Source organism: Eublepharis macularius, chromosome 5, assembly GCF_028583425.1.
Source record: "Eublepharis macularius isolate TG4126 chromosome 5, MPM_Emac_v1.0, whole genome shotgun sequence".
Classification (NCBI taxonomy): Eukaryota; Metazoa; Chordata; class Lepidosauria; order Squamata; family Eublepharidae; genus Eublepharis; species Eublepharis macularius.
Genome location: NC_072794.1, coordinates 120409945 through 120435840, shown reverse-complemented (window position 1 = coordinate 120435840; position 25896 = coordinate 120409945). Strand labels below are relative to the sequence as shown.

The following is a 25896-nucleotide window of genomic DNA, read 5'->3' as shown; positions in this document are numbered from 1 at the left end:
GGAAGGGGGTGGAGCTTGGCACCTCTCGGCACATTTCATGTTTAGATGAAAATAAGCAAAGTTGGTAGAACAGCTGGCCGAGTTTAGAGCCAGGGTGGATTTACCCAGACAACAGCAGCCTAGTGCAACCCTCCCCAAAGTAGCATATCTTAAATAAATCATATTTATTTCATTTAAATCAACCATAATTATCTCATGTACTTAGTGTATGTGTGTGCCTATTTTCTAACAAGTTTGGCTTCTATTTATAAAGGTCTGCAAGGCCTGCATGAAAGGCAGAGATTAATAGTAATAAACTGTTCTACATGTTTTACTGAGCCCAGTAAAAAGTTTTTTTTCTTCTTATTTGAGCCACATTTCTTTCTATAGTGGCCCAATGTGGCTTACAAAGAGAAAAAAAATACTAATTTCAAAAAAAATAAAAATAAACCCTCCTCCAAATAAACAAATTAAGGCTGCAATTATAAACACGCCTATCTCTGGAAGCAGAGAGTTCAAGGAAGTTATTTTGCCTCCCCAGTTTGCCTTCTATATATCCTTCTTTCTGCTCTTGCAAAGACCAAATACAGCTGGAAAATGTTCAAAAGAAAATCAGTTATTTAGGTCACAAATCGAGCAATTGTACACACAGTTTTAAAAACTGAATCCATTCCAAGAAGATGCATCGTTAACCCTTTCTAGGGGAGGAGGCATAGAGAAACGCATATGAACTCTGATTTGGTGTATTAAGAAGAATCTACCTTCAGCTCTCTTTCCCTTTGTTTCTCTAGAGCCCTCTACCAGTTGGCATGGTGATTGAACGATCTACTGACTATGGTGCATCATGGAAAGTTTTTCAGTACTTGTCCACAGATTGTGCCACTTCATTTCCATGGATCTCCAGAGGCCTCCCTCAGAGCTGGCAGGATGTCCGGTGTCAGGATATGCAGACTCATCACAGACCACCTCAGGGTGGGGGGAAGGTACAGTCAATATGATACTGTCTGTGTAAAGTGCGGTCAAGCTACAACTGACTTATATGACAACCTCTTCTCAGGCTTTCAAGGCAAAGGTGGTTTGCCATTGCCTTCTTCTGCAGAGCCTTCCCTGGTGGTCTTTCATCCAAGTACTGACCCTGCTCAGCTTCCAAGATGTAAGATCAGGGCATAACTTGCTGCCTTCCCTCCATCAGTATGATACTAAGCAGCTACAAAATTGATGTGAAGTTCATCAAACTTAACTAACTTCTAGAATTTCAACTAGCTTGTTTTGAGGACAACACCCACTGTGAAGGCAATAGCCATTCCTCTATATATCTGCTTGGTGGTAACTGCACAGGAAAAAAATGTAGGAGAGTTTTTTAATTAGCCTTTTCCAGCCTTGTTGGAATTAGTTCACTATAGATTTTGTGTGGATTTCATAAAAGAGATGCTATATCTGAAACTGGCTGGGAGTCCAACACTCTACTCTGAAAACTCGTTCTCTAATCCAAGAAGAGAGTGAGAAAACTGTGGTTCCTCATGAATGAGAAGGTACTTTGCACCTGCTCAGAAGTGATCTTTTTATGCACCTAACTTGATCCCTTACATTCAAAAATGGGTTTTGGGAAAATCTCTGACTTAATGTAAACCTTCGCTGGAAATTACATGCTACCCTGTTTAGAGATTAGAGTCCATTGTCTACAAATCCCAGTTCCCATTCCTTTTCTGTGCTATGTGCTTCCCTGCATCAGTCTCAAATTTGTGAATTGAATATTTGGTTTTCTAACAATATTGTTTGGACTTTCGGTCAAAGTCCATTACATTGTCCCAGTGTGCCACAGCTAACAAAGTCTTTCTTAGATAACTTATTGGTTGGTAGTATTCACAAGCATGTCCCATGAGATCAACCTCTGATGGATGATGTGCCCTTACTGTTTATTACTCTAGTTACTTTGTGCACTACTTTATTCACTACCAAAAAAGGCATTGCAGAGCTGGAAAAAGTACAGAAGAGGGCAACCGCCTGTGTAATCTGCCTTGAGTCTCAGTAATAAAGGCAGACTATAAATAATGTAATAAAATAAAATAAACCAAGATGACTATGGAGTTGGAGCAACTTTCCTATGAGGAAAGGCAGGAGAGTCTGGGACTTCTCAGCCTAGAAAAACAATGGCTAAGGTGGAGGCATGATAAGGTTGGTAAAATTAGGCATGGGTTGGAGAAAATTGACACACAGATCTTTTTCTCCCTCTCCCATAAAACTAGAATTCAGGGTCACCCAATGAAGTAGTTGGGCAGTAGATTCAGGACAGATAAAAGGGAGTACTTCTTTACTCAATGAGAAATTAAATTATGGAATTCCTTGACAGTGGAGCATGAGCCATGAGCATAGATGGTTTTAAAGGAGGGTTAGACAGATTCACAGACGAAATGTCAATGAGTGACTGTTCGCCATGGTACAGTGGTAGCAGATCTCTGAATATCTATTGCCATATTTTTTGGTATCTTGTAGTAACTGACTGGCCATTGTGTGAAACAGTATGCTGGCCTTGATAGACCACTGGTCTGATCCAGCTCATGTTCTTATATTCTTAATAATATTTTTTCTGCAAGAAAATGGGATAGAAACACCTGTGCTTGCATTCTTTTACCTTATTCTTTTCCTCCTCTTTTGTTCTTGTAAGATTGAGTTCAGCCTCATTGGTCTCACATCTGGGATGATAACATCTCGAAGCCAAAGTATCAACAGTATGTACATATTTTTGTCAATGATATTTATAATTGATGGGCTACAGGGGGCAGAACATAACTGAGAGCCCATGTGGGAGGATGCCATTCAGCAGATATTGAAGATACTGCAGCCTTGGCAATAACATATGCTTCATAATCAGACTGTGCTTCTGCTTCGATAACTGTCAGACTATGGATGACAGGATATGGTAGACAGGTCCCTGTACCATTGCAATAAGAAGTCCAAACTCTTGGTTAAATGGTTTTATTCAGAAATCCAATCATTTCCATATATATGTCCATAGAATTACTCAGAGGCAAGAAAGCATCTAAGCAGTACATGTTTCCTTGATAGGAATAGAGACTTGAGGAAAGTACAACTCTAAATACCCACTCATTTCCCCCCTCCCAGCTAGACCACAGGTTTGCGTGGGAAAGGGTCTGGGAATGCATGAAAGCAAACTGTAACATTTCAGACTGTACAAGGTCACTTCTGCAAGCTTCAAAGAAATGAGATAACACAGCTGGGTTCTCAGGCTGTTAGAGAAACGAAAGTGTTGGTTAGAGCACTTGCAAAATGAAAGCAAGGTACAGCATTAGCAATGGTTCAACAAGGTACAGCATTAGCAATGGTTCAACACATAGAACAATGGCATAGATGTACAGGTAGAGACATGACAATAACATTCAATTTATATACCACCCTTCAGGACAACTTAACACTCACTCAGAGTGGTTTACAAAGTATGTTATTCTTACCCCACAACAATCACCTTGTGAGGAGGTGGGTGGGGCTGAGAGAGCTCCAAGAAGCTGTGACTGACCCAAGGTTACCCTGCTGGCTTCAAGTGGAGAAGTGAGGAATCAAACACAGATCTCCAGATTAGATGTCAGGCCCGGCTAGGGGATTCTCTCAGACTCTTCACTCCATCAACCACGGTTGTATGAGTTAAAGGTCTTTATTAGATAATTCTCCCTAGTAGTGCACGAGTACAGAGTAATTGCCTGGAATGCCACAGCCAAGTCTTCCCCAAGAGGTCATACCTCCAGTCCCCTCCCCCCAGGCCACACAAGCGTCGGTTGAAGTTGGCGCGAAAGTCCTGAAAGAGATGCAGAGCTGAAATTCCCAAGGTCTGTTCCCAGACACGCCGCTCCAGCTGCACTGATAGCACCGCTTGGACCAAGCGAAGCATAGCCAAGATACAATGAAGGAGGAAAGCTACTCTACTACCCACCCACCGCCCCCCCCCAGTAGAAATACATTCACAGGTATGGCAGGCAGGCTGCCTTGCCTGCCTGACATTAGAGTCCCGCGCTCTTAACCACTACACCAAACTAGCTCTCTAATTACTTTTAAGAAGAATGTGTGTTTGGGGTGGTGCAGGATGGGTGATGATGTGAGTCATTAGTTAAGTGGAAGGATCAGAAGTGAAACTGATACATGCAGGGGACAGATTGGTTTTGAGGAACTTTTAAGTGGTATGTCAGCATGCCTGTGAACAGAGCAGATGTCATAACTCATAACTCAGGGTTCACCATTGCAAAATCTGGGATTTTTAAAGCACAGAATACTAGACATTTTTCCCCACTAGTTGAAATAATGTAACGTATTAATGGGTAGTGTTATCTATGTAACACCATGCTCAGCTTCTCTAGGAGCAGCTATCAGCATTGTTCAGGATTTGTCTGTGCAGTTTATGTAGTGAGGAGCATGAAAGAACTGTGAAGCTATTTCAATTTAGGACTTTGTGTTAGTTTTATGTTTTCTTTATTAGATATTTATCTTGCTATTTGTCTAAGAAGCTCAGGGGTATATGTATATGTGGGTATATGTGCCTCTTCACCCTACCTATGTAGGTAGGTCAGCAAGCTTTGTGGCAGAGTGGAGATTAGAACCCAGGTCTAGTCTTGAAGTCTAACAAGTACAATGTGCTGGCTATCTTTTAAAAGGGTTTAGCTTAATCCCATTTGGTGTCACTAGAAACTGGGACCCAAACTGCTGTTCTGATGCCAAATGAAAACCTCTGCACAGTGGTGCAATTGTGTGTGCTAATAAATAATAATATTTACTGTCTGGAGATGGTGAAGCATTTCTTAAAATACTTTAGAAACCCTCTGTGGGAGCCAGCTGTATACAGTGCTTCAGATATCCCTTTAGAAAATGTTCTCTATGAGTAGCAAGACCTCTTACTGAGCTTTCTAAAATATACTTATCTCATTGGGATGTGGATATAGCCTTATTATTTTCTTTCATTTATTGCTGTACAAAAAGAGCCACATACCGGCATAGTTGTCACCTTCATATCTTACTGTAACTTTGGTCTTGCATTTTCTCTTGACCTGTCTGTTCTTAGTTCTATCTGTTTTCTCAGCCCTTCATTGTTCTCTCTCACCTGTTTCCTAATAGATCTAGCTGAATTCACCAACTTGAGGATCAACTTCACCCACCTGTCCCGTCCCCCACACCAGGGCTACCGCCTACCAAGTGCTTTCTATGCCTTGACTGAGATGCAGGTGCAAGGGACCTGCTTCTGTAATGGTCATGCAGAGCGCTGTGCTGCACCGGATGCCTCTTCTAGAGAACCTAATGCTGTGGTGAGAACAGTGATGGTGCTACATTGCTTTCCAGCTCCCCTCCCCTCATAGGTTTTAGATACCCTGCAGTTTGTGCAATTTGTTCCTTCCGGTTTGCAAAGATATACCAGAAGCTCTTTGTGATTTTGGAAAGAAAGAATGTTTCCTACAGAGACCAAAATCATGCACTGTCAAAGCAAGAAGATTGATATGTGATTGTAAATAAACCTTTCTCCATGGCCATCAAACGATTCAAATTCCAGTTATAAGCACAAACTGTAATATTGTTTGTCATTTGCACAGTTTCTGTTCTTTTCCCCCCTGTGCATGCAAAGCTCAGCAGAATACTAAACCAGGGAGTGGGGGGGTGGGTGGGAAGGGAGAAATCAGCATTAATGTCTTGTTCAGGAGTGCAATGGAGCCCAAATAAAAGGAGAAACACAGTCATTATGTAATGATGGAGGAAAGATCTGCCTCATTCAGCTCTGCAACTAAGCGAATATGTGTGTTTTTTTTAAAAAGGGATGTAGAATTGCACTGATCCTGAGCAGAGTTATGCATGCGCCAGAATCTTTTTTTAAAAGAGTGGGTAGATAATCATGATGGCAGCATGAAAACAGCTAGGTGCAGGGATGCAATACTCATCTGGCTAATAAGGAGAAAAAATAATTACTTTGTGCCATGTGGAATCTTCATTGTGAGTGTGAATTGAACAACAATCACACTGGCATAATGGTTAACATGGAAAAAACCCACACGTGAAATCAACCCTAGATTTACTTCAATATGAGATTCTTACTTTCCTACCCCAATTCCTCACTTATTGTGCCATCTGAGGTCAGGTTACACCCTTCTCAGCCCTTTGGCTTTGATGGACTTCCACTGTTTGCATCTTGTAACTAAAGAAGTGATGAGCTCTTCCTTTTCTGCCATAGTTTAGATCAGGCAGGAGTTTCCAACATTGTCAGTTTGGCATTGTAGAATTATGCCCAAAATGTTAGTTCCAGAACCAGCAAAAGTAGATATTAAAATGCACCTGATTTTGAGCACAATTCCTTCATTTGGGCTGGGCAGCCTTGTAGCAATCCCACCAATATCCTAAGCAATAATTGAAATTGCAGGGATCTACACAAATGGCTTGCAGATCTCAAGCACTCCAATTCGGTGTCTATAAGAACACCTAAAAATGTAGAATCACGTTGAACGAGTTCTTTGAACAAATCAGAAGATAGCAAATCTCTATAGGACCAGTTAGGCAAAGACAAAATGTGAGTACTAGTCCCTTGTCAGAGGGTAGCATATTGAATTACAAAGTTGTTCTGGGGGAGTAGATTTTTTAAAAAAAAAAAACTGGGAAAAATCATAACATTACTGGAAAACATTCTCTTCTAGGTTCATGGACACTGTGTGTGCCAACACAACACAGCTGGTCCAAACTGTGAACATTGTGCAGTTTTTTTCAATGACCAGCCATGGAGACCTGCTGAAGACAACAACCCCCATGAATGCCGCAGTATGTATGCCTGGCAAAACAAAGATCATGCTAATTTTAGTGAAGCCTTTCAGAAATAATAACTGCCATTTTTAAAGAACTATGGTTTCCTCTTTGCAGTTAGCTTATTGAAAGTTTTGCTGGGGGAGTAGATTAAAAAAAAAACTGGGAAAAATCATAACATTACTGGAAAATATTACAACTGATGAAAACTGATGACAGTTGATGATGATTTTCATTTAGGAAGAAGTCTGTTTATTAACTAATCTCTATATCAGCTTGGAGAAAGGCCATGAGGGTTGGGATGGTTCAGTGTGTGTATAGAATGGTATCAATGCCATGATTTCCTTAAGGCTATAAAGAGCATTCCTGCAGCCATGATATTTCATTTGTCATATATAGATTGCGTCTTTGGGATTAGGGCTTCTGTTCTGGAACTTGTGAATATGATTAGAATCTTAAACCTCACAATTCCAGTAATGTAATTAGAAGGTTTGAATGGATACATAACTCCCAGTGGGTATGAAAGGAATGGGGTTGGTGTATTATTGCAGTGGAAATGGCTGAGTTCTCCTCCTGGAATAGTTTTCCAGAATAAAACTTGGTGAAGGTGGTAATTAGAAGACGCACAATGCTGCATTGTGAATGCTAATGATGTGAATGCTTGTGGCATTAATTGAAGAGAGATACAAAATAAAACCAAATCTGTTTTCTTTGGGTAATTGCCTTACGTTTAGCCCGTTTCAGTCTAGTCCTATGACTTTCAACCCTGACTCTGGTTGCCAACGTTTGTATGGGCCTTTAGCAAATGTTAAAAGTCTATTCTGTGCTATGAGACATTTTGCCTGCTGGTTACGGAGTATTGGGCTGCTGTTAAAGGCATATAAGCAGGTCTGACTCTATTTCTATCCAGTTGGCCAACAAGTTGTACAAGCTCTTCAAGGCCCCAGCTCTTTTTCAGCCCTGATCCGTAAGAGCTCTTAATAGGTCTTGAATTTGGGGTCTTGGTCATGCAAGCTGCCTGTTCTAACACTTGAGTTACAGCTTCTGTTCTTAAATGTTTTCCAGTTCAAAGGTTCAAGCAGATCTATACATCTATATCTCAGCCTTATGTATATAATATAGGAAGCCTCTTTCTGAGTTAGTTCTATATGCCCTTTGTATAGCTTCCAGCAATGAAATGAGCTGGCAGTCAGTTGGAATAAGGGGATTAAAACTCAAACAAGTCTGATGAAGTTTACTGAGAGAATATTTTCAGTTCCATTCTGTGGTACTGTTGGTGGTAAAAATACATTACATTCCTGCTACCATTCCATCTGTGCAAGGCCATACAGCTGAACTGTTCCAAGTTGTGGGGAAGTATCTTTCCCATGTCCCTGATGATATAATCCCATAGTATAAACACAGCTATAATATAGGCAAGATGGAAGAAATCCTCAATCTGGCCCATATGTGAACCATTTTGAGCCACTTACCATGATGGATATTGATAGGATCCTGGTATTTGTGAAGGCCACTACTTGTGCACTGGATCCTTGCTCGCCTTGGTTGCTAAAATCCTGTAAAAATCACATAAAAGAGCCCTCGATTTCTATCATAAATCAGTCAGTAACCCAAGGCACCTTCCCTCAGCCATTCAAACAGGTGGTCATCTGTGCACTACTTAACCAACCCCAAACAAAAATGGTGTGGCCAACTATTGCCCAGTTTTAATCTGTTATTCCTAGGCAGCATGACTGAGAGAGCAGCAGCTGACCAACTCCAGGTCTTCTTTGTTAACTCTTGTGCTCTAGATCAGTGGTTCTCAACCTGGGGCCATATGGCCCCCCAGGGGGCCCCAGGATATTCCAAGGGGGCCACAGGTAAAAATTGCATAAATGAGGGGCCACAGCATGAGACTACGGGGCCACAGAGGGAAGTGAAAAGTGAAGAAAACAGAGAAGTGACCGAGAAAAGAAAACAGAAAAGACAGTGGCCGTTTTCACAGAGCTTACCTTATTCTGCAAAATAGCAAAATCTCGCGCGAAATCTCATGAGAAGACGCTGTTATTGTGTCTTCTCGCACAATAGCATCTTCTCGCGTGATAACAGCATCTTCTCGCGAGATTTCGCTATTTTGCAGTATAAGGTAAGCCATGTGGAAACGGTCAGTGTGTGGGGTGCTGTTTCTTCATGCAAGTATAACCCTGAGTCCACTAGGGGGAGCTAAAGAGCAGGGGTATTCCATATAAGGAAGAAAAAGCGCAATTTCCCCAGAGTTATTGGGAGGCCTGAAGGACTCCAAATGTTGTTATAAACCTACATATTTGATATTCTAGGTGTACCTTTATAAGGCTACCTTTATACTAGTAGGACAGGGGGGCCACAGGAAGGAAACAAGGTCGGAAGGGGGCCACAGTTGGAAAAAGGTTGAGAAACACTGCTCTAGATCCTTTTCAGTCTGATTTCAGACTGGGCTATGGGATGGAGACAACTCTAGTGGCTTTAGCTGATGACCCCTACCGGAATGAAGACAAAGGCCATGCTTCTTTGCAGCTCCTCCAGGATCTAGCTTTGATACAGTAGATCATACCATCCTATATGGTATTAGGGACGTAACTTAAACTGATTTAAATTATTCCTCATGGAACAAATTCAAAGAGTTGCTGTTGGTGACTGACTATCTTCTGTGTGGAAATTATCTTGTGTGGTTCCGCAAGGTGCAGTCTTCTTTCCATGTTATTCACTCTCCAGGTAAAGTCTTTAGGAGAAATCATTTGTAGTTATGGAATTGGATGTCATCAATATGCAGATGATACCCAGCTCTAAATCTCACTATCTGCATCCCCCAGTGATGCAGCAGGGTATTAAGTCATTGCCAGCCAGCTGTGGTCAAATAGCTGAAAGTGAACCAATTGAATCTGAACCTAGACAAGATGTAAGTGATGCTGATTGGGAAGGCAAAGATCTTGAAGGACATAATGCTTCCCACTTTTGAGTGGTTCAGTTGACCCTTGCAGTTAAGAGACTAGGGGTTATACTGGATCCAACACTGTTGCTAGAGAAACAAGTAAATGCAGCTGCAAGAAAAGCTTTCTCTCAACCCAGACTAGCGTAGAAGATTGCCCCCTTACTTTGACATGGCCAACCTGGCTGCTGGGATTCATGCCAAGGTTACATCAAGACTAGACTACTTTAATGCACTGTATGCAGGTTTACCTTCAAAGTCAACTTGGAAACTCCAGTCGGTGCAGAATGCCACAGCTTGATTATTATCAGGAGCTAGGCAGATCATGTATATTACTCCCATTCTTTAGTTGCTCCATTGGCTACCCATCAATAACTGGGCTCAATTCAATAACAACAACATTTGATTTATATATATGTCCCTTCAGGAAAACTTAATGACCACTCAGAGAGGTTTACAAAGTATGTTGTTATTATTCCCACAACAATCACCCTGTGAGGTGGGTGGGTTGAGAGAACTCTGAGAAGCTGTGACTGACCCAAGGTCACCCAGCTGGCTTCAAGCAGTGGAGTGAGGTATCAAACTCAGTTCTCCAGATTAGAGTCCTGCCACTCTTAACCACTATACCAAACTGGCTCTCAGGGTGTTGACTATTACATACGAAGTCCTTCATGGCCTTGGCCCCTCATATTTTCAGGATCGCCATTCCCCTTATGCGCCACCATGGCAGCTTAATTCATCTGTACAAGGCCTTCTGCAGATACCACCATGCAAATGGGCAAAATCAACAGCTGCCTGTACACGTGACTTTTCTGTGGTGGCCTCCATTTTATGAAATGGTCTGCCTAAAGAGGTCAGGAAAGCACCCACTTTCTTGGCATTCTGCAAATTCTGCAAAGATGAATTATTTAGGAGGGCCTTTTTACACTGGCAATAAGACTGGGCTGTAAGGAAATGGCTTGGAGAGAGGCTTAAGTAAAGGGACAGAGACCATAGACTATTCTACTGCATATTGTCTGTTGATGTAGATATGCTCTTACTGGGTAGTTTCCTGCATTTGAATTTATGCTTCTTTTCATATTTCTGCAATGCATACCCTATTGTATTGTTTATTGACTATCCCAGCTCGTGTTCATTTGACTTACACTGTGTAATCCACCTTGAGCCTTGAGAAAAGTGGACTATACATAAATAAATAAAAACACTGAGTAGCTTGTTGTGACCTTTTGGCTAAGCATTTCACAGAGAAAAAACACGTGCCAGAATTTAGACTTCATAAATTTGACAGTACATTCTCAGGATGATATTGGAGCTCAGAGTGGTAAGTGGTAGTACTGCAGCCCAAGCTCTGCTCATGACCTGAGTTCGATTCTGACGGAAGCTGGGTTCAGGTACCGGCTCAAGGTTGACTCAGCCTTCTATCCTTCCGAGGTCGGTAAAATGAGTACCCAGTTTCCTGGGGGTAAAGTGTAGATGACTGGGGAAGGCAATAGCAAACCACCCATAACAAAAGTCTGCCAAGAAAATGTCGTGATGCGACGTTCCCCCCCATGGTTCAGTAATGACTCGGTGTTTGCACCTTTACCTTTTTATAATCCAAATACTTGGATGAATTTCAGTTACTGTGGCCTGAGGACGTGAACAAGTTGTTTTCGGGTGTCCCAGGCTTCATAACAAAACACAGATCTGCATTGTAGCCCATAGTGTCAATGAGTAGCTTTGGCTGGTCTATCAGTTGTGGTTCTTCCTTGAGAGGCATGGATTTGGGCACAGTTCTTTATACTCTGATTGCACTCAGGCTAGATTATTGAAATCTGCTCTATGTGTGGCTTCCTTTGAAGATAGTCTAGAACAAGGGCATCAAACATACACCCTGCATGCCAGGTCCTGAGAGTGTTCCAGCAACTGAACGAACCTAAGTAGGATTCTGAACAGAATTTGTTTATAATTGTTCTCCAGTCTCCTATAATAACCATCCTTACTCGCGAATAAGGTACTAGTAAAGATTAGACATGGGCACGAACAGGAAAAACTGAACATGGTGTTCGTTGTTCATTGCCATCCATGAACAACGAACATTGACAAACATGACCTATTCACGAATATGTTCATTGTTCATTGTTCGTGGGGGCCAGCAGGCTCTCCTCCAGCCATCAAGATCCATACTACACTACTCCCAGAAACCCCACCTGAGCAGGCAGCAGGAAATGTACCAATAAAAAATAATAGCTTGGCCCCAGAGCCTGGCAGCAGCCCTGGAACCTGAAGGGGTAGATCCCTACTGCACCACTCCCAGAAACTTTACCTGAGCAGGCAGCAGGAAAGGTACCAGTAATAAATAATAGCTTGGCCCCAGAGCCTGGCAGCAGCCCTGGAACTTGAAGAGGTAGATCCCTATCCTGCCACACACAAAGAAAATTGAAGCTCCAGTGCACTCTCCCTGTCTCTCTCTCAAAATACCAACAACTGTCTCTCCCTCTCCAATGTCTGCAAAAACAGAGCTGGGAGCCCTCCTCTTTGCTTCCTTGTAACAAATTTGGAGCTCCACACTTGAAAGGAAGACCTACCTATCAAGCTAAATTGGGCTTAGATTGGGGTTTCCAGGGCAACAGCAGGAGTTCAGACAGAGTTCAGGCAGTCCCTGCCTCTGGTTGCTAAAGGAATTGATTGCAGGTGCCAGACTGTCTGGCTTGACAAACAGCAATGAACGAGGCTTGCAATGACCACCTGTTCATTTAGAGTTCGTTTAGAACAGGGTCTCAGGAACAGCTTGTTTGCGAACAGCTGATTGGACTGTTCGTGGCTTTTTTTAGTTCGTATTGCTGTTCGTGCCCATCTCTAGTAAAGGTACCAGGACTATCTTCCCTAGAAAGCTACAATTCAGAGTGTACTCACTGTGGAGTAAGGCTTGTTGGATGAAATGGGAATGATAACCCAGTCTTGTACATGTTTAGGTGGAAATAAGTTTGTTTAGAATTGTAAATTTTCAGTGTTCCCGAGTGTTGTGGGGGCTGCTTAACATGACAACTGCTGCTAGTTTTCTCTGATTTAAGTTTCAAGAAGGCTGCTGAAACAATGGATTGGAAGGTTAATGTAGGGATTTCCAATGTGGGGGGGGGATCTTTTTTTTGCTCCTTGCACACACAAAGCACATGTGTGCTCCTGGGGCACTCCTGGGAGTGATGTCATTGAGCAGCTCCAGCGGTATACCCGGAAGGCCTGTTCTTCTGCTCCCCCCCCTGCCGGCCAGGTAATGGTGGGAGGGGGAGGGGGGAGCAAGGGTTCCTCCTCCCCTATCAGGGGACCTGGGATCCCGAGGTAACTAGTGCACAAACGTTCAGTAATGTATGTGTGAGAATGTAAATTCATTGTTTGTAAATGTTGTAGGAAGAGTGGCATTTATAGGTGAAACTGAAATCTTAATTGCTTGGAAGTTAATAGCTTTAATATCTATAGTAACTCCAGACTTTAATGCAATAGTTCAGAGCAAGAGGTGTCAGTTATCAGTTAAATAAAGAAAATAATGTAAGAGCGTTCATGTTTTAAGCATGTTTGTATTTTGAGTAAACAATAATATAATTAATTGGGTTTGCCTGTGTCCCTTATAAAGTTTGTATCTCTGATACCTGGCATTACATTTTATAGTCTATATGGCCCAGGCTGACAAAGTGACGTTTATGTCAGATGTGGCCCTCGTAACAAATGAGTTTGACACCCCTTGTCTAGAAGGTTCATCTAGTACAGAATGAACCAGCAAGATTAATATCTGGGACAAATAACAGGGAACATAACCCCTTCTAAAATAATTCAGTTTGGCTGCTCAATTTGAGATGCTGGTTATTATCTTAAAAACCCTAACTAGGGAACAGAGATCTTAAAGGATCATCTCTCTCATGGAAATGTGCCCTTTTCTTCCAAAGTAAGGAAAATGTCTAACAGTGCAATCTTATGGAGAGTTACTCCAGTCTAAGTCCATTGACTCCAATCTTTTTAAAAGATGTGCAGAAATCTGGAGTTTTAAGAGAAGCTGCTGTTATTTAGCTTTTATTTAATGGTTGCTATGATATTTACATCTATTATTTTAAAATATTAACTATCATGATCAGGGGCGGCGCCATCACGCAGCAAGCCGTCCACATTGGCCGGCGGGTGGCTGGGACGCCGTGCGGAGGCTGCCCTCATTCCCAGTTGGGTGCGGCAGGTGGCTGGGGAGGTTCTGCATGCCACCCCAGACACCTGCTGTGCCGGGACTGTGGCTGCTGCACCCAGCCAGGGCCGTGTGTTGGTGGCAGCAGTGGCACAGGGCTGGCCGGCTGCAGCAGCTGTGGGCCAGGCATGCCAGCTCCGTGGTGCGTGCCTCTGCCCCCGGCGCCCCCTTCGACGCCTCAGCACCCACGGTGCCCGCCTCACCACCTCAGTGGTGGTGCCGGCCCTGATCATGATTCTTATTGTTTAGCCTCAGAAATCCAACTAATTAAGAGTGTAGGATACATTTTTATTTCAAACAAAGCAGTATATAAAGAAATATTCCTTCGTCTGTTACTACTAGCCTGGTGTTTCCCAAACAGGCTTTCACAGAACCCTGGAGTTCCACAGGACATCGTCAGGAGTTCTGCAAGAAATTGTGGAATAAATAAATACAAATTTTGAAATATTGTGAAAAATTCCAAATATCCCTCAAAATGTAACAGTTATTAAGATTATGTAAGCTGACTTCTCTGTCTGTCTATCTCAGCTCTTTACGGATATATGTATATTTGATAATAATACAGTAGTAATTGGATTGAATTCCTCACTATCAACTTTTCTGGCCTGTAAATGTTTTCATAGGTAGGGTTTCTCAGGATTTAAAACTTTAAAGGGTTCCTCCATGGAAAAAAGATTGGGAAACGCTGTAGACTCGTGCTGTGGAATTTGATGTGGGAGGCCAGAGCACCATCTGGTGGAATGATTAAAAATATACACTATTGGTTTCCATTTTTATGAATACATGGTTTGCTTCTTCCCAGGGTGCAACTGTAATGGTCATTCCAACAAGTGTTATTTTGACCCAGCTGTGTACCAAGCCAGTGGGGGAGTGAGTGGAGGCGTGTGTGAAGACTGCCAACACAATACAGCAGGGAGGAACTGTGAGCATTGCAAGACCTACTTTTTCCGTAACCGGCGGTATGATCTCAGCCACCCTGAAGCCTGTCTCCGTAAGTGGGTGCTTTTAACATTCTATTTCCCACCATAAGCTTCTCCAGAAGCCATATGTATTTTATTTTTATTTGTTTCAAGTTTGCAGCATGAATATTGCTATAAAAACACAAAACAGTGTTCAAAAATTCGCATTCTAAATAATCAAAGATGAAAGGGGCTAGGGAAAGATAATAAGACTGAAATATCAAATCCAGTTAACAGTCTATCCACAATTTGGTTTCTTATCAATTTAATGTTACAGTTAAATCCCCACCCACCCAAAGGAAACACTGAAAATGTTACATTAGTAAAGTACTATAAATTCTGTGAGAGATCCCTGGAGCCTGGCAGAACTACAGTTCCAAGGATTCCCTGCAGAGAAGGAATGACTCTCTATTGAACGTGTCTAAAGTGGTTTCTGCATGAGGAGGGGTTTGTGTGGCTTCCCTGTTACTGGTGCTAATAACACACAGCAGCAATGGGGCTTCCACGTGGCAGATTTTCCTGCAGTTCCTCTGCCTCTGTCTTTGATCAGCAGCCACCCCACTTCCCCTGGGCTACCAGAGTATTTTTGAAATAATGTCTCTAGAATATGGTTATAACATTATACCGCTATCTGGACCACATTTTCTGAATTCCCATCTTTCGTTATTTTCAAAAAACTTGTCCTTAGTGCCTTCTGTTGCAAAGATATAAGGGGAAAGGCATACGTATTCAATGAAAGATGTTAGTTTTATGTTTTAATTTTAAAAGAGAGAGTTAGAAATTCTTGCTTACTTGTGTTACTGTTCATTCAATCATCATCTTGAACAGAAAAAGCAACCAGAATACTAAGAGAGTTCAGCAGTCTCACAAGCTAACACTACTATCCAATATTTTGCAACCTGAAGAAAACTTGGTATCATTATATTGGTATAATGATATTTTTGTTTCAGAGGCAGGGGGAGGAAATGGCTGCTGAGGGGACAGAATTGGGGAAAATGGCTGCCATGTGCGTAGAAAATCCAAAATTTCCTACTCACATAGCAGTAGGGTTGCCAGGTCTCCTTACTCTCTCAGTGGGAGGGGGGAGACCTGGCTCTTACCTCCTTCTTTCCCTGTCAATGTTTTACTCATATGTGGTCTCATGGCTGCATGATGACGTTATTTTTGGTGATGTCACTTCTGGTGACATCACTGAGCAGGTGCAGGAGTGAGCGAATGCCTCACAGCGAGTGAACTTGGGCCTCAGATAGGTCCAATTCGGCCTGTTTGGGGTCCAAAGTGGTGAAGCGCGGGAGTGCTCTCAGGTGGTGCAACGATGTCACTGACATCGTTGTGCCACCCTGGGAGCACACCTGGGAGGCTCGTTGCTCCCCCTTGCTCCAGCTGACTGGCGGGCCCACCAGTCACCTGGTGGGGGGATTCGAATGCTCCCAGCACTGCTGACAAGTGGCACTGGGAGCGCTTTAACATTTAAATCCCCCTTTGCTCCATCTGACTGGTGGCCTGCCAGTCATCTGGAGCGGGGGGGAGGGGGAGTTAAAGTGCTCCTGGCGGCTCAGGCCAAAGAACCAGTTCATGAACCAGGGCTGGACTGTGAAAAGTTTGTGGTACGTGGTCCATGAAATGCCACAGACCACAGCCCCACGGCCCATGGGTTTTTCTCGATCCGTGCCCACCTCTACTTGTAACTGAACTTGCCATTCTTGCCTGAAAGCTCAGATTTTCAGTATGGCCATTTCCACATGCTGTTAAAGCAACAGGCTACTTATTCAATGCTGGCATTTTTTTTTTTTACAGATTCTAGATGCCTCTGATTTCAAAGCGGAAGCAGACAGTTTGTCTTTTGTCTGATCAGCGTCCTTGACCCAGCACAGGACAGAGTGGGAAATCCAGGTCTCAGAAAAGACGCTGATCAGATGAAAGACAAACTGTCTGCTTCCGCTTTGAAATTGGAGGCATCTGGAATCTGTGAAAAAAAAACGCCAGCCTTCAGTAAGTAGCCCGTTGCTTTAACAACATGTGGAGACGGCCTATATTTTGCCTTGTAGCCGTTGGAAGAATATAAATGGACAGGAAAAATGGTGGCTAGTTTGAGGGGATCTTCTTTAATTCCATTATCATATAATGCATATGTGTCTTTATGGACCTTGTACTCTGTAACTTGGCTCACTTTTTTGAGTGGTCTGTTTTGCCTTTGAGTTCTGGGCAGAGTAATTCAGAGCTATATATAGTTGAGTTGAAACAAAAGCCCTATTTTTGAGGTCTCATTTGCGGCTGGACTGCCCCTTTGTAAGTTATTTGAAGTGACCTTACAGAGCTAGGGAAAGTTTCACCATTATTACCTAGGCAATACAGGTGTCCTGCCCTTTCTGCACTGTACATCAACCTTGTTGCTTAGAGAGGAGTTTCCCTATTGCTTGTTAACATTCCCAGAGTGCTGAAACTGCCTTAATATCTCTATAAGTGTGAAATTTTACAAAGAAGAAGTCAATTAAAGGTGTTTTGGATTGGATTAGAAAGTCATTTCATGTTCCAAAACTGTCTCATTCCCAATTCATTCTGAACCATCATATCTGGAATATTTCAGCTCAATGCTAATTTTGAGGAAGCCATGGATTCAGTGATGGACCTCAAGACTTGTGTCAGCCTTGGTGCTTTGCTTCTGTAAAATGAGTAACATTTTTTAAAATATGGAATTCCTTATTAAGATGCAGCACACGGGTGTGCTGCATTTCAGAAGGAGAGCCAGTAACTTATGCATGCAAGCTGACTTGAATCTACTTTGCATTCACTTTTAGTTCTTCTTTTATGCTTGTAGTTCTGCTGTAGTCTGGAAAATTGTGTTATTTTCTCTTGCAAGTAGAGCTTGGTGGGCAGAGAACATTTTCTGTACGTTCCAACTGTTCTCAATAGGTCCCACTAGGTGTTTCCCCTGAGCTTCTGTAAGGGTTTGCTTCTGTAAGGGATTGCCAAAACTGGCAATCCTATATGCAATTTAATGGTGTGGTAAAAAAAGAAATCAAGAGGTATGAAACCTCCATGCAAGCCCTCCAACCACTGCTTGGTGCTTTGATATAGCCTGCAGCTTCTAAAATGCTATGGATTTGATGCCTTCCCTTTTTAGCTTGTGAATGTGATCCAGATGGCACTGTTCCTGGCTCCAGTTGTGATCCTATGAGTGGCCGCTGTGTCTGTAAGGACAATGTGCAAGGGGATCGTTGCCATCTCTGCAAACCTGGATTCACCCAGCTAGTCGGCTCTAACCCACAAGGTTGCAGAGGTTAGTGAGTCCCTGCGTAGATAATGACTTACTTTTAGGAAAAATGTGAAATAACCCTATTAAGAATGTCCTTGCTTGAACACATAAGAAAAAAATCCAAGCATTCTGCACTAAACTACGGTAATGCTAGAGTTTTGTGACTAGAATCCCATGTATGTCTTTTGGTCCTAAAACAAACAACAACTTGTGTGTGGAAATCAGGTTATGGTGGAGCTAATGGCAGGTTAACTCCTGCCTTCTCCCGTGCTGTTTCCCAATTGGAACTTCTGCTCTGGCTACTTTAAGCTCCAGTAAAATAATTACACTAAGTTTGCCGTTAGGAGCTGTGGATCCACATCCATCCAGGACTAGTGACTTCATAAACAATGTTTCGAACACTTGCAAAACATGCATGGATGAACTTCAGCTGCTCTCCAGCAGGTGGCAGTAGGTACTTAATTTGAACAATGACATAGGAAAACAGCAGTAACTGGATAGAGTTGTGATTGCCTGTTTTCCATTGATGAGAGCCAGGAAGAAAAATCTATATAACGAAAACAACTGCAATGTATCACTCACTAATGCTACTTTTGGGGGTGTAATGCATATACCCTCCTGCATTTGCAAAGGTACTTGCCGGGACATTAGTGCAGTAGTTGAATTTCAGTTAAGGCTGACACAAATTTTTGTGGGCAAATATTTCTGTGCAAAAAAAAAGTGAGAATCCATTTCCTTCCATTCAGCACCTGTTTGCTACCAGCAGCTGCCTTGGCACATTTTTCTTAAAAACCAGGTTCTTGTTGACTCAAGGAATATGTAGCTGGCTTGATGATGCCACAGTCCCATTCAGTCAATCAAATATGGCTTCATAAAGTCAAACACATCAGCTCCACATGCCCCTTATGTGCTGTTGGCCTCTTCAAAGCAAGATTTACTTTGCTTCAAAAGACTACATTTTTGAAATAACTCAGGCCCCCTTCCAATATCATCTTGGTGACATGAGAGCAGCTTTCTCTTGTGGCTCTTGGGTAAAGTTAGAAGTCTTGAGTTACGTGGCAGGAGCTCACACCTCCCAGAAACTATTAGGTCCTCCACACTCATATTATCTAAATAGCAAAGGAAGAAGCTGCACAGAAACTGTTCTCACCCTGTCAAAACACCATGAAAAGAGCCTTTAAGCTGTTGAGAAACATCACACATAGTGTGGTGGTAGACGCAGATTTAAAGAATTCTGGATTGCAGGCAAAGGGTGGTGGTGGTATGTGTCATATTTTTAAATGCTTCTCCATTGAGAAAAAAATCTGTCTATTTAGAAAATGAGCCCAACAGGCAGAAGGATTTAATATTGCTATCTCTCTACTACACTCAGGGTTTCTTAAATGACCCTCACTGTAGCCTACAGAGGCACAATCCATAATTCTGCCTCCCCAGTCTACGTCCTCATTGTGCATAATGTGTAGAGTGTCTCTGGTACTTCCTTCAATAGCGTCTAAAAAGCCAGTCATTGCTGACCCATGTCTGACAAGAATAATGGCTTCTTTGTCTTTCAGACTGTGCCTGCAACATCTTAGGGAGCCGCAAAATGCCCTGTGATGATGAGACGGGGCGCTGTTTCTGCCTCCCCAACGTGGTGGGAGACAAGTGTGATAAATGTGCTGTGAATCACTGGAAAATTGCTAGTGGGGAGGGCTGCCAGCCTTGCAACTGTGACCCTCGGAATTCACTTAGTTCTCAGTGTAACCAGGTATTGGCTGTCAAGAGGAGGCGGTGAGGTGGCATCATGCAATGCTTCATTGTGAGCCAGCAGAGGAAAATTCTGGGCAGTTGCTATTAGTAGCATCCTAGTCAGGGCCTCATTCCAGTCTTATGGGTAAAAAGGGAGGAAATGTTTTGTTCTACAGCCACCATTGAAACTAGTTTATGTAGTAAACAAAACTAAGTGGGGAAGTTTTTCTTAGATGAGACTGTTAGTCCATGAGTCCAGGTTCTCCTGAACCCACTCATCTTCCCTGCAGTCAGATGGTAGCTGTAGGGAATTTATTTCCTCAAGTGCCACAGGGTCCAGTATGGGTTGAGATCACAGCATGAGGTAGGAAGGACCTCTTCCTCTCTGCATGCCATTTTTCAGAGCTGAGATGGCCTGGGGGTGTTACTTGGTCCATTGCAGGGCTCTACGTGGCTATAGGAATGGTGAGCTGGTTCAGGAGAAACTCATACCTGACTTGTGGGCTAATGTCTTGGCTAGGTTGTATCTTGGAAAGGGGTGTGTTGTATATTTAAAGACTTCCCCATGAACAAAACCTCTAAGCATGCAGAGGAATTATTTTAAAGAAGTGAGAGCATTCCAAAGACATCCTGCACCAACTGTTTTGCCTGATCTGTCTTCTGGGAATTGCAGTCTCCACCGTATCTTGGGTAATAATGTCTTCTACTGGGCTTTGTAGCTGGAAAACAGTATTTCCTGACCTTCAGTGTTGTAAGCGAAGACATTATATGAAAAAAGGACACACAGTCCCCGCCCCCAAACTCCAAGCTAAAATGCTTATTTAGGTCATCTGCCTGTAGGCAGGTATCTCAGCCTATTGTTTCAAGCAGCAAGCTGTCTGGAATCCACAACAACCATGTCTGGAATCCTTCACATCAGCTGATCTTCTTGAAAGTGATAGTCCACTGCAGTCTGCTGTTATGTGGTTCAGACTTGCAAGCATCTTCTGGCCTAGTCAATTGTCTTCCAAACTACTGTGGTGCTGTATTGAAGCTATTTCTGACTGCTTCTCTCTCTCTTTCTCCCCACCCCTCTTTCTGCAGTTCACAGGGCAGTGCCCATGCAGAGAAGGCTATAGGGGCCTGATGTGCTCTGCATCTGGAGTACAGTTTTGCCCAGACCAGTCTTATGGAGATGTCAGGACAGGATGTAGAGGTAAGGGGCACAGGTTGCATCTGCCTAGAAGTCACTGCGTATCTTCTTAAGGGTTATGCATGTCTTGTTGCTTCCTTTACGTAGGCACAAGATATTTGCCATTGTTGATTTTTGGTAGCCTCCTCTGTTCCACCTCTTGCCATTGCTTGCTTACCTGTTGCAGCTCTGCTCCGCTCACCTGTTCATTTGGTCTAATTAGCTTTTCCTTATTGTTGCTGCTGTAGCATAGTGGTTAAGTGGCCAGGCTCTGAGCCAGCACTCTGCTGGTTTGACTCCCACTACTGCAGGTGGCCTTGGGTAAGCCACTCCTCTCAGCCCCAGCTCCCCAGATGTATTGTGGGGATAAAAATGACACAGACTTTGCTAACTCCTCGGAATTTGGCAATAATTTGTCCAGAAGAGTGGTATATAAGCTCCTGGTTACCATCGTCATCATAATCATCATTGCATGAAATGAGCTTTTAGAAAATGATTTTCAAAGTGGAACTTTGAACTGCATGATTTCTCTAGCGCTGTGGGGAGTTTCTCCTATGGAAATAAGGAAATTAGGAAGCTCACTGCACAACACAAAGGGTGTTTTCCCTTCTACTTCTTTTCCTTTCTGTTAGAAACAGATCCTTCTTCTCAGTGGCCTGGTTTCACTTTCCTGAAAGGGTGGGATAAATGTTGTAGATGCTTCAGGGAAGTAGATCTTATAAGTAGAGATTTATCCTGTTTGACTTAATTAATAGTATCTTTCACTTAACATAAAATTATACTACAAAATATCCACTGTAAAAACTAATGTAATACTTGGAGTTGTACCCCACCCTCCACGGGGCAAGTATAGTCTCTCCTTGAGCCCTTTTCAAGTTGAGAAAATGGCGCTGTGGGTGGGGGCTTCAGCCCCTTCTCCCCTTGTGGCATTGTCCCAATCCAAATTGGGTCCCTGAAGTGCTTTAGAATTGAGATCTCACATGAAACTTATGGCTGCAAGACCCCCATGGCAATTATACGTAATGAATCGTTTGGGCCTTAGACAGGTGTAATTTTGATTAGGATGTCCTGTTAGTTTGCCACCAGCAAACCACTTAAAAACTCTCAAGAGATTCATGTTTCTCTCTTTGTCCTCTCAACAGCATGTGACTGCAATTTCCGGGGCACAGAGGAGGTGGGCTGTGACAAGCTGACAGGCAGTTGCCAATGCCGGTCTGGCTTTACTGGATCCCGCTGTGACCAGTGCCAACGGGGTTATTGTGGCAACTACCACAGCTGTGAGGCATGCCACCCCTGCTTTCAGGCTTACGATGAGGACATCCATAGGTTTGGTTTGCGCCAGGCCACCTTGAAAAACTCCACTCAGCGGCTACAACTGGGAACACTGAGCTCTAGCTTCAATACTCGCCTCTTGGAAGCAGAAGGTGAAATTCAGAGCATACAACGGATCCTGGGAAATGCTCTCATAACAGAGCAGGGATTGGATCATGTGGCCAGCACCATTGCTACACTCCGGTAAACGGTTTTTGTACTTTTTACTTGCAATAAATAAGGACTACCCATAGGACATCAGCCCTCTCTGAACAACATTGACTCCTATTCCCGACTGTTGCTTCTCAGGCCAGTAGGGAACTGGGGCTTCCTGGCATCAACTTAACCAAAGAGTTTGGGGTGAATTTTAGAGTGTTGTCCCAACATGATGACATCACTTCTGGTTTTGCTCTGGAAGTGACATCACAAACTGTAAATTAAATTGTACTGCAAGCTGCAAATTAACTTGTACAGTAAAACTGTTTATGAGTTTGAATCAGTTGTTTCACTTTTATATTAACTTCAGCCTTTGCTTAGATAATTTAAACTTCTGTTAGGCAATGTATGTTCTATATTTTTTTCCTGCATCTAGCACCACAGGATCATTTTGCTAATGAAATGTAGTCCAGAAGCTCAAGCCTTTTGGCCTATAGCACTGGCCTCAGTATGACAGCATGGGCAGAGTGGGGATTGAGAAAAACTGCAACCACTCAAGCATTGCCCCTTTTCTTGTCCACCTGTGGCTTGAGGTGCAGGTAGGGCTCCATGTGAGGTGTGCACTCACACCACTTTCTCCTGCCTGCTATCCAACTTAGCCCAGTTCGGAATATCTAGCCTTTGCCTAGAAAGAGTGGCTAGGCACAAAGGTGAGAATCTTTTAACCTAGTCTGAGCTCTTTTAAAGAAAAAGATCTTAATTTACTTAATACAGACTATAGCCACTAGAGCACAAATACATAGGGAAAGTATATCACAGTACCACAGAGTGTGGCAGATCAAAGAAAGGAAAATATGGGACTAATCTAGTTTTACAGTCATAAGTGTTACTTTGGTATCCAGCCCCCCTGGGAATGAAACATCAGAAACAGAGGGTGGTCAAGACAAACTCCACTCTGTAACCTCTCCTGGCCCCAGCTTGGGCACTTCTGAAAGCTTATCCAGATCTTTTAACCCTTCCTGTCCCAACTGGGTAGGTTTCTCTTCACCCTATAAAATGTTTGCGAGTCAGCCTCGTATGGATCACTCTGTATGCTGTTCTCCAATCAACTTAGGTTGTATGTCTCAAACCTTTATGGTCCAACTCAGGTCATCCAAATAGCCATCCACCTTGTCCTTTCCTGTCAGTTGGGCAAGTGGTTATCTCCATGCCAGAAACTCATTGCCACTCAGCTAGCATTTAAACAGTTTATAGCACCTGAGATTGGTGTTTCCTGGGTGTAACTCAAGGCATCTTGCACCTCTCTGTCACTCACAACAGCTTCCACGTGGGAATTTTTCCCCCCACATGGAGAATAGGGAGCTTTCACTTTTCAGACAGATGTGCACACAATGTTGTACTGACTGATAGTGTGACTCATGGTGCTCCCCCCCCCCAAGATTTTCTCTTTCAAGCCAAATAAAAAATTAAACCTATTTTGATTTGATTCAAAGGGACGATGGCTGGGGGTTACAGGTGGAGCATCTGTGTGAATGTTAGCCACTATAAGAAAAGCGTGTTGAGCTAAACTCCACTTTCAGAATGGCTTTGAGTTGCTTGTTATTGTGCCATTAGCGCTCTTATTCCCTTTTAGCCTTTTAAAGGGCATTTCCCTGCTAAGCTGCACTGTAGAGTTATAGTGTTTTCTTGTAAAAAATAAAAGAGAGAAGCTGAAAGTAAAGGAGAGGAAAATCACTATTGTAACAGAACTTCTGCACAAGGGCAATGGAAGAAGGGGAGGGGCTATAGTGGGGCAGTGATAGTGAGCTTAGCAGGAATGGGTATATAGGAATGCCATTCTGTCCCACTGCTGCTGCCATGGTGGTGATGGGCATGTTTTCATTCCTCCATCTGGATGCAGTCAGAGAGAGAGAGGGAGAGTGAAGACTGCAATAAGAATGCATTTTGATGTATAATTTCAGGCAGACCATTGCTGGTTTAAGATCTGAGATACCTCTTATGGATGAAATGTCCTCCTTAACCGTAGACATGGATGCTCTCGCTAGAAGCCTGCTTCTGATTACCGCAGAATATCAAAATAAGAAAGTCCAGTTTGAAACCAGCCGCAGTACAGACTTGTCAGGTATTACGTTTTTCTCAATTTGTAAGAGTAGTGCCTTAATCATAAATGGGTTGTGATGGATGCATCTTCTGCTGCAAATGAGGATAAATACTTGATGTTAAAAGTATTGATGGTTTTAAGTTCTGTCTCAGGCAGTGAAGAATTGTACAGAAGTATTTTCTAAGAGATCAAAAATGACAATCTTTCACATTTTGTTTTTATAATTCCACAGTGAAAACAGGTCACAGCAGTGAATGAAGTGATTTCTGTCTGAAAATTTTGTACACCTTTACAAAAGCTCTGGCCATGTTCAGAGACAGTGTTGTTTTAGTGATTGAAAATTGTAAATCATTTTGGGCTGAAGATAAGTTATGGATTTATTTTTTCATGGTTAAAAACATCATCAAACCTGTGTCTCCAGTGTAGGGCTTGTTCTTTTTCTGCAGTGTTGGACAAAAGAGGTGTTGCACCAAGGGCAACCATGCCATGCCTCAACCATACCATCTTCACCTCTCTACAAAACTGTTCTCTGACCCTAACCCTGAGTGTTTTTGACAATGAATACATAAATAATAGTACTCACTGCTTTTCTTCATGACTGCAATCCAAACATGAAATTAATGTTAGCAAAAGCATATCACTTTATTTCAGATTGACTCTCTTACTTTCTGTTCCATATTAACAGCATTCACACATGCATAAAAAGCATTTTGGAAGTTCAGAGAGTTACTTGCAGTTTCATTTATGAAAATAGCATCTGATAGTGAAATTGGTAATAATGGTTTTGCTTGTAAAATAGGTTCTATTAATGTATGGAATGGAAGAGCAGCAAAAATCTATTTAATTGGCTGTGTCCACACATAGCTAGCTAATGTACTATATCAGTTGTTCATAATTGGATTGTCCTGTGTGGGCAAGGAAATCCAGTTGCAAATAATTGCTATACAGCAAGAATAGTGCAATATCTAATAATATGCAAATGCAGCCTTTGTCTCTCTGAGATGCATTTTTCATCTGAAAGCTAACCTTCTAATAGCTGCTTAGCCCCTTGAGCCACTTTGCCTCTGGATGTCATTTGACAAGAGAACTGCAACGATAGATTAAGTGCTGTTAAAAAAAGAAAAACAGCCAAAGTTGCACATCACAACCAACTGAGATTTAACTGAAATTGGGGACAAACACGTTGTTGTCATGCTCTTGTATTTTTCTGACTCTCTTCTTATGTGGAACTTGATGCCCAGCTTCAGCATCTGATCAAGCTCTAGTTTGCTAAGAGGTCCAAGATGTGTTAGGCATCTTGCTGA

The 25896-nt window shown here is 42.6% G+C and overlaps 1 protein-coding gene across 2 annotated transcripts in view; it reads left to right on the top strand.

Annotated features, from left to right (window-relative positions):
• The window catches only part of LAMB3 (laminin subunit beta 3), a 71812-nt gene that overhangs the window by 27653 nt on the left and 18263 nt on the right, over positions 1 to 25896 (top strand). For both annotated transcript variants that reach the window (XM_054980975.1, XM_054980976.1), the window contains exons 6-15: positions 771 to 962; positions 2645 to 2708; positions 5098 to 5285; positions 6657 to 6777; positions 14713 to 14901; positions 17994 to 18149; positions 19679 to 19872; positions 20937 to 21048; positions 22167 to 22539; positions 24453 to 24613. In XM_054980975.1, coding sequence (XP_054836950.1) covers positions 771 to 962; positions 2645 to 2708; positions 5098 to 5285; positions 6657 to 6777; positions 14713 to 14901; positions 17994 to 18149; positions 19679 to 19872; positions 20937 to 21048; positions 22167 to 22539; positions 24453 to 24613 — 1750 coding nt within the window. The remainder of the gene's footprint in view (positions 1 to 770; positions 963 to 2644; positions 2709 to 5097; positions 5286 to 6656; positions 6778 to 14712; positions 14902 to 17993; positions 18150 to 19678; positions 19873 to 20936; positions 21049 to 22166; positions 22540 to 24452; positions 24614 to 25896) is intronic.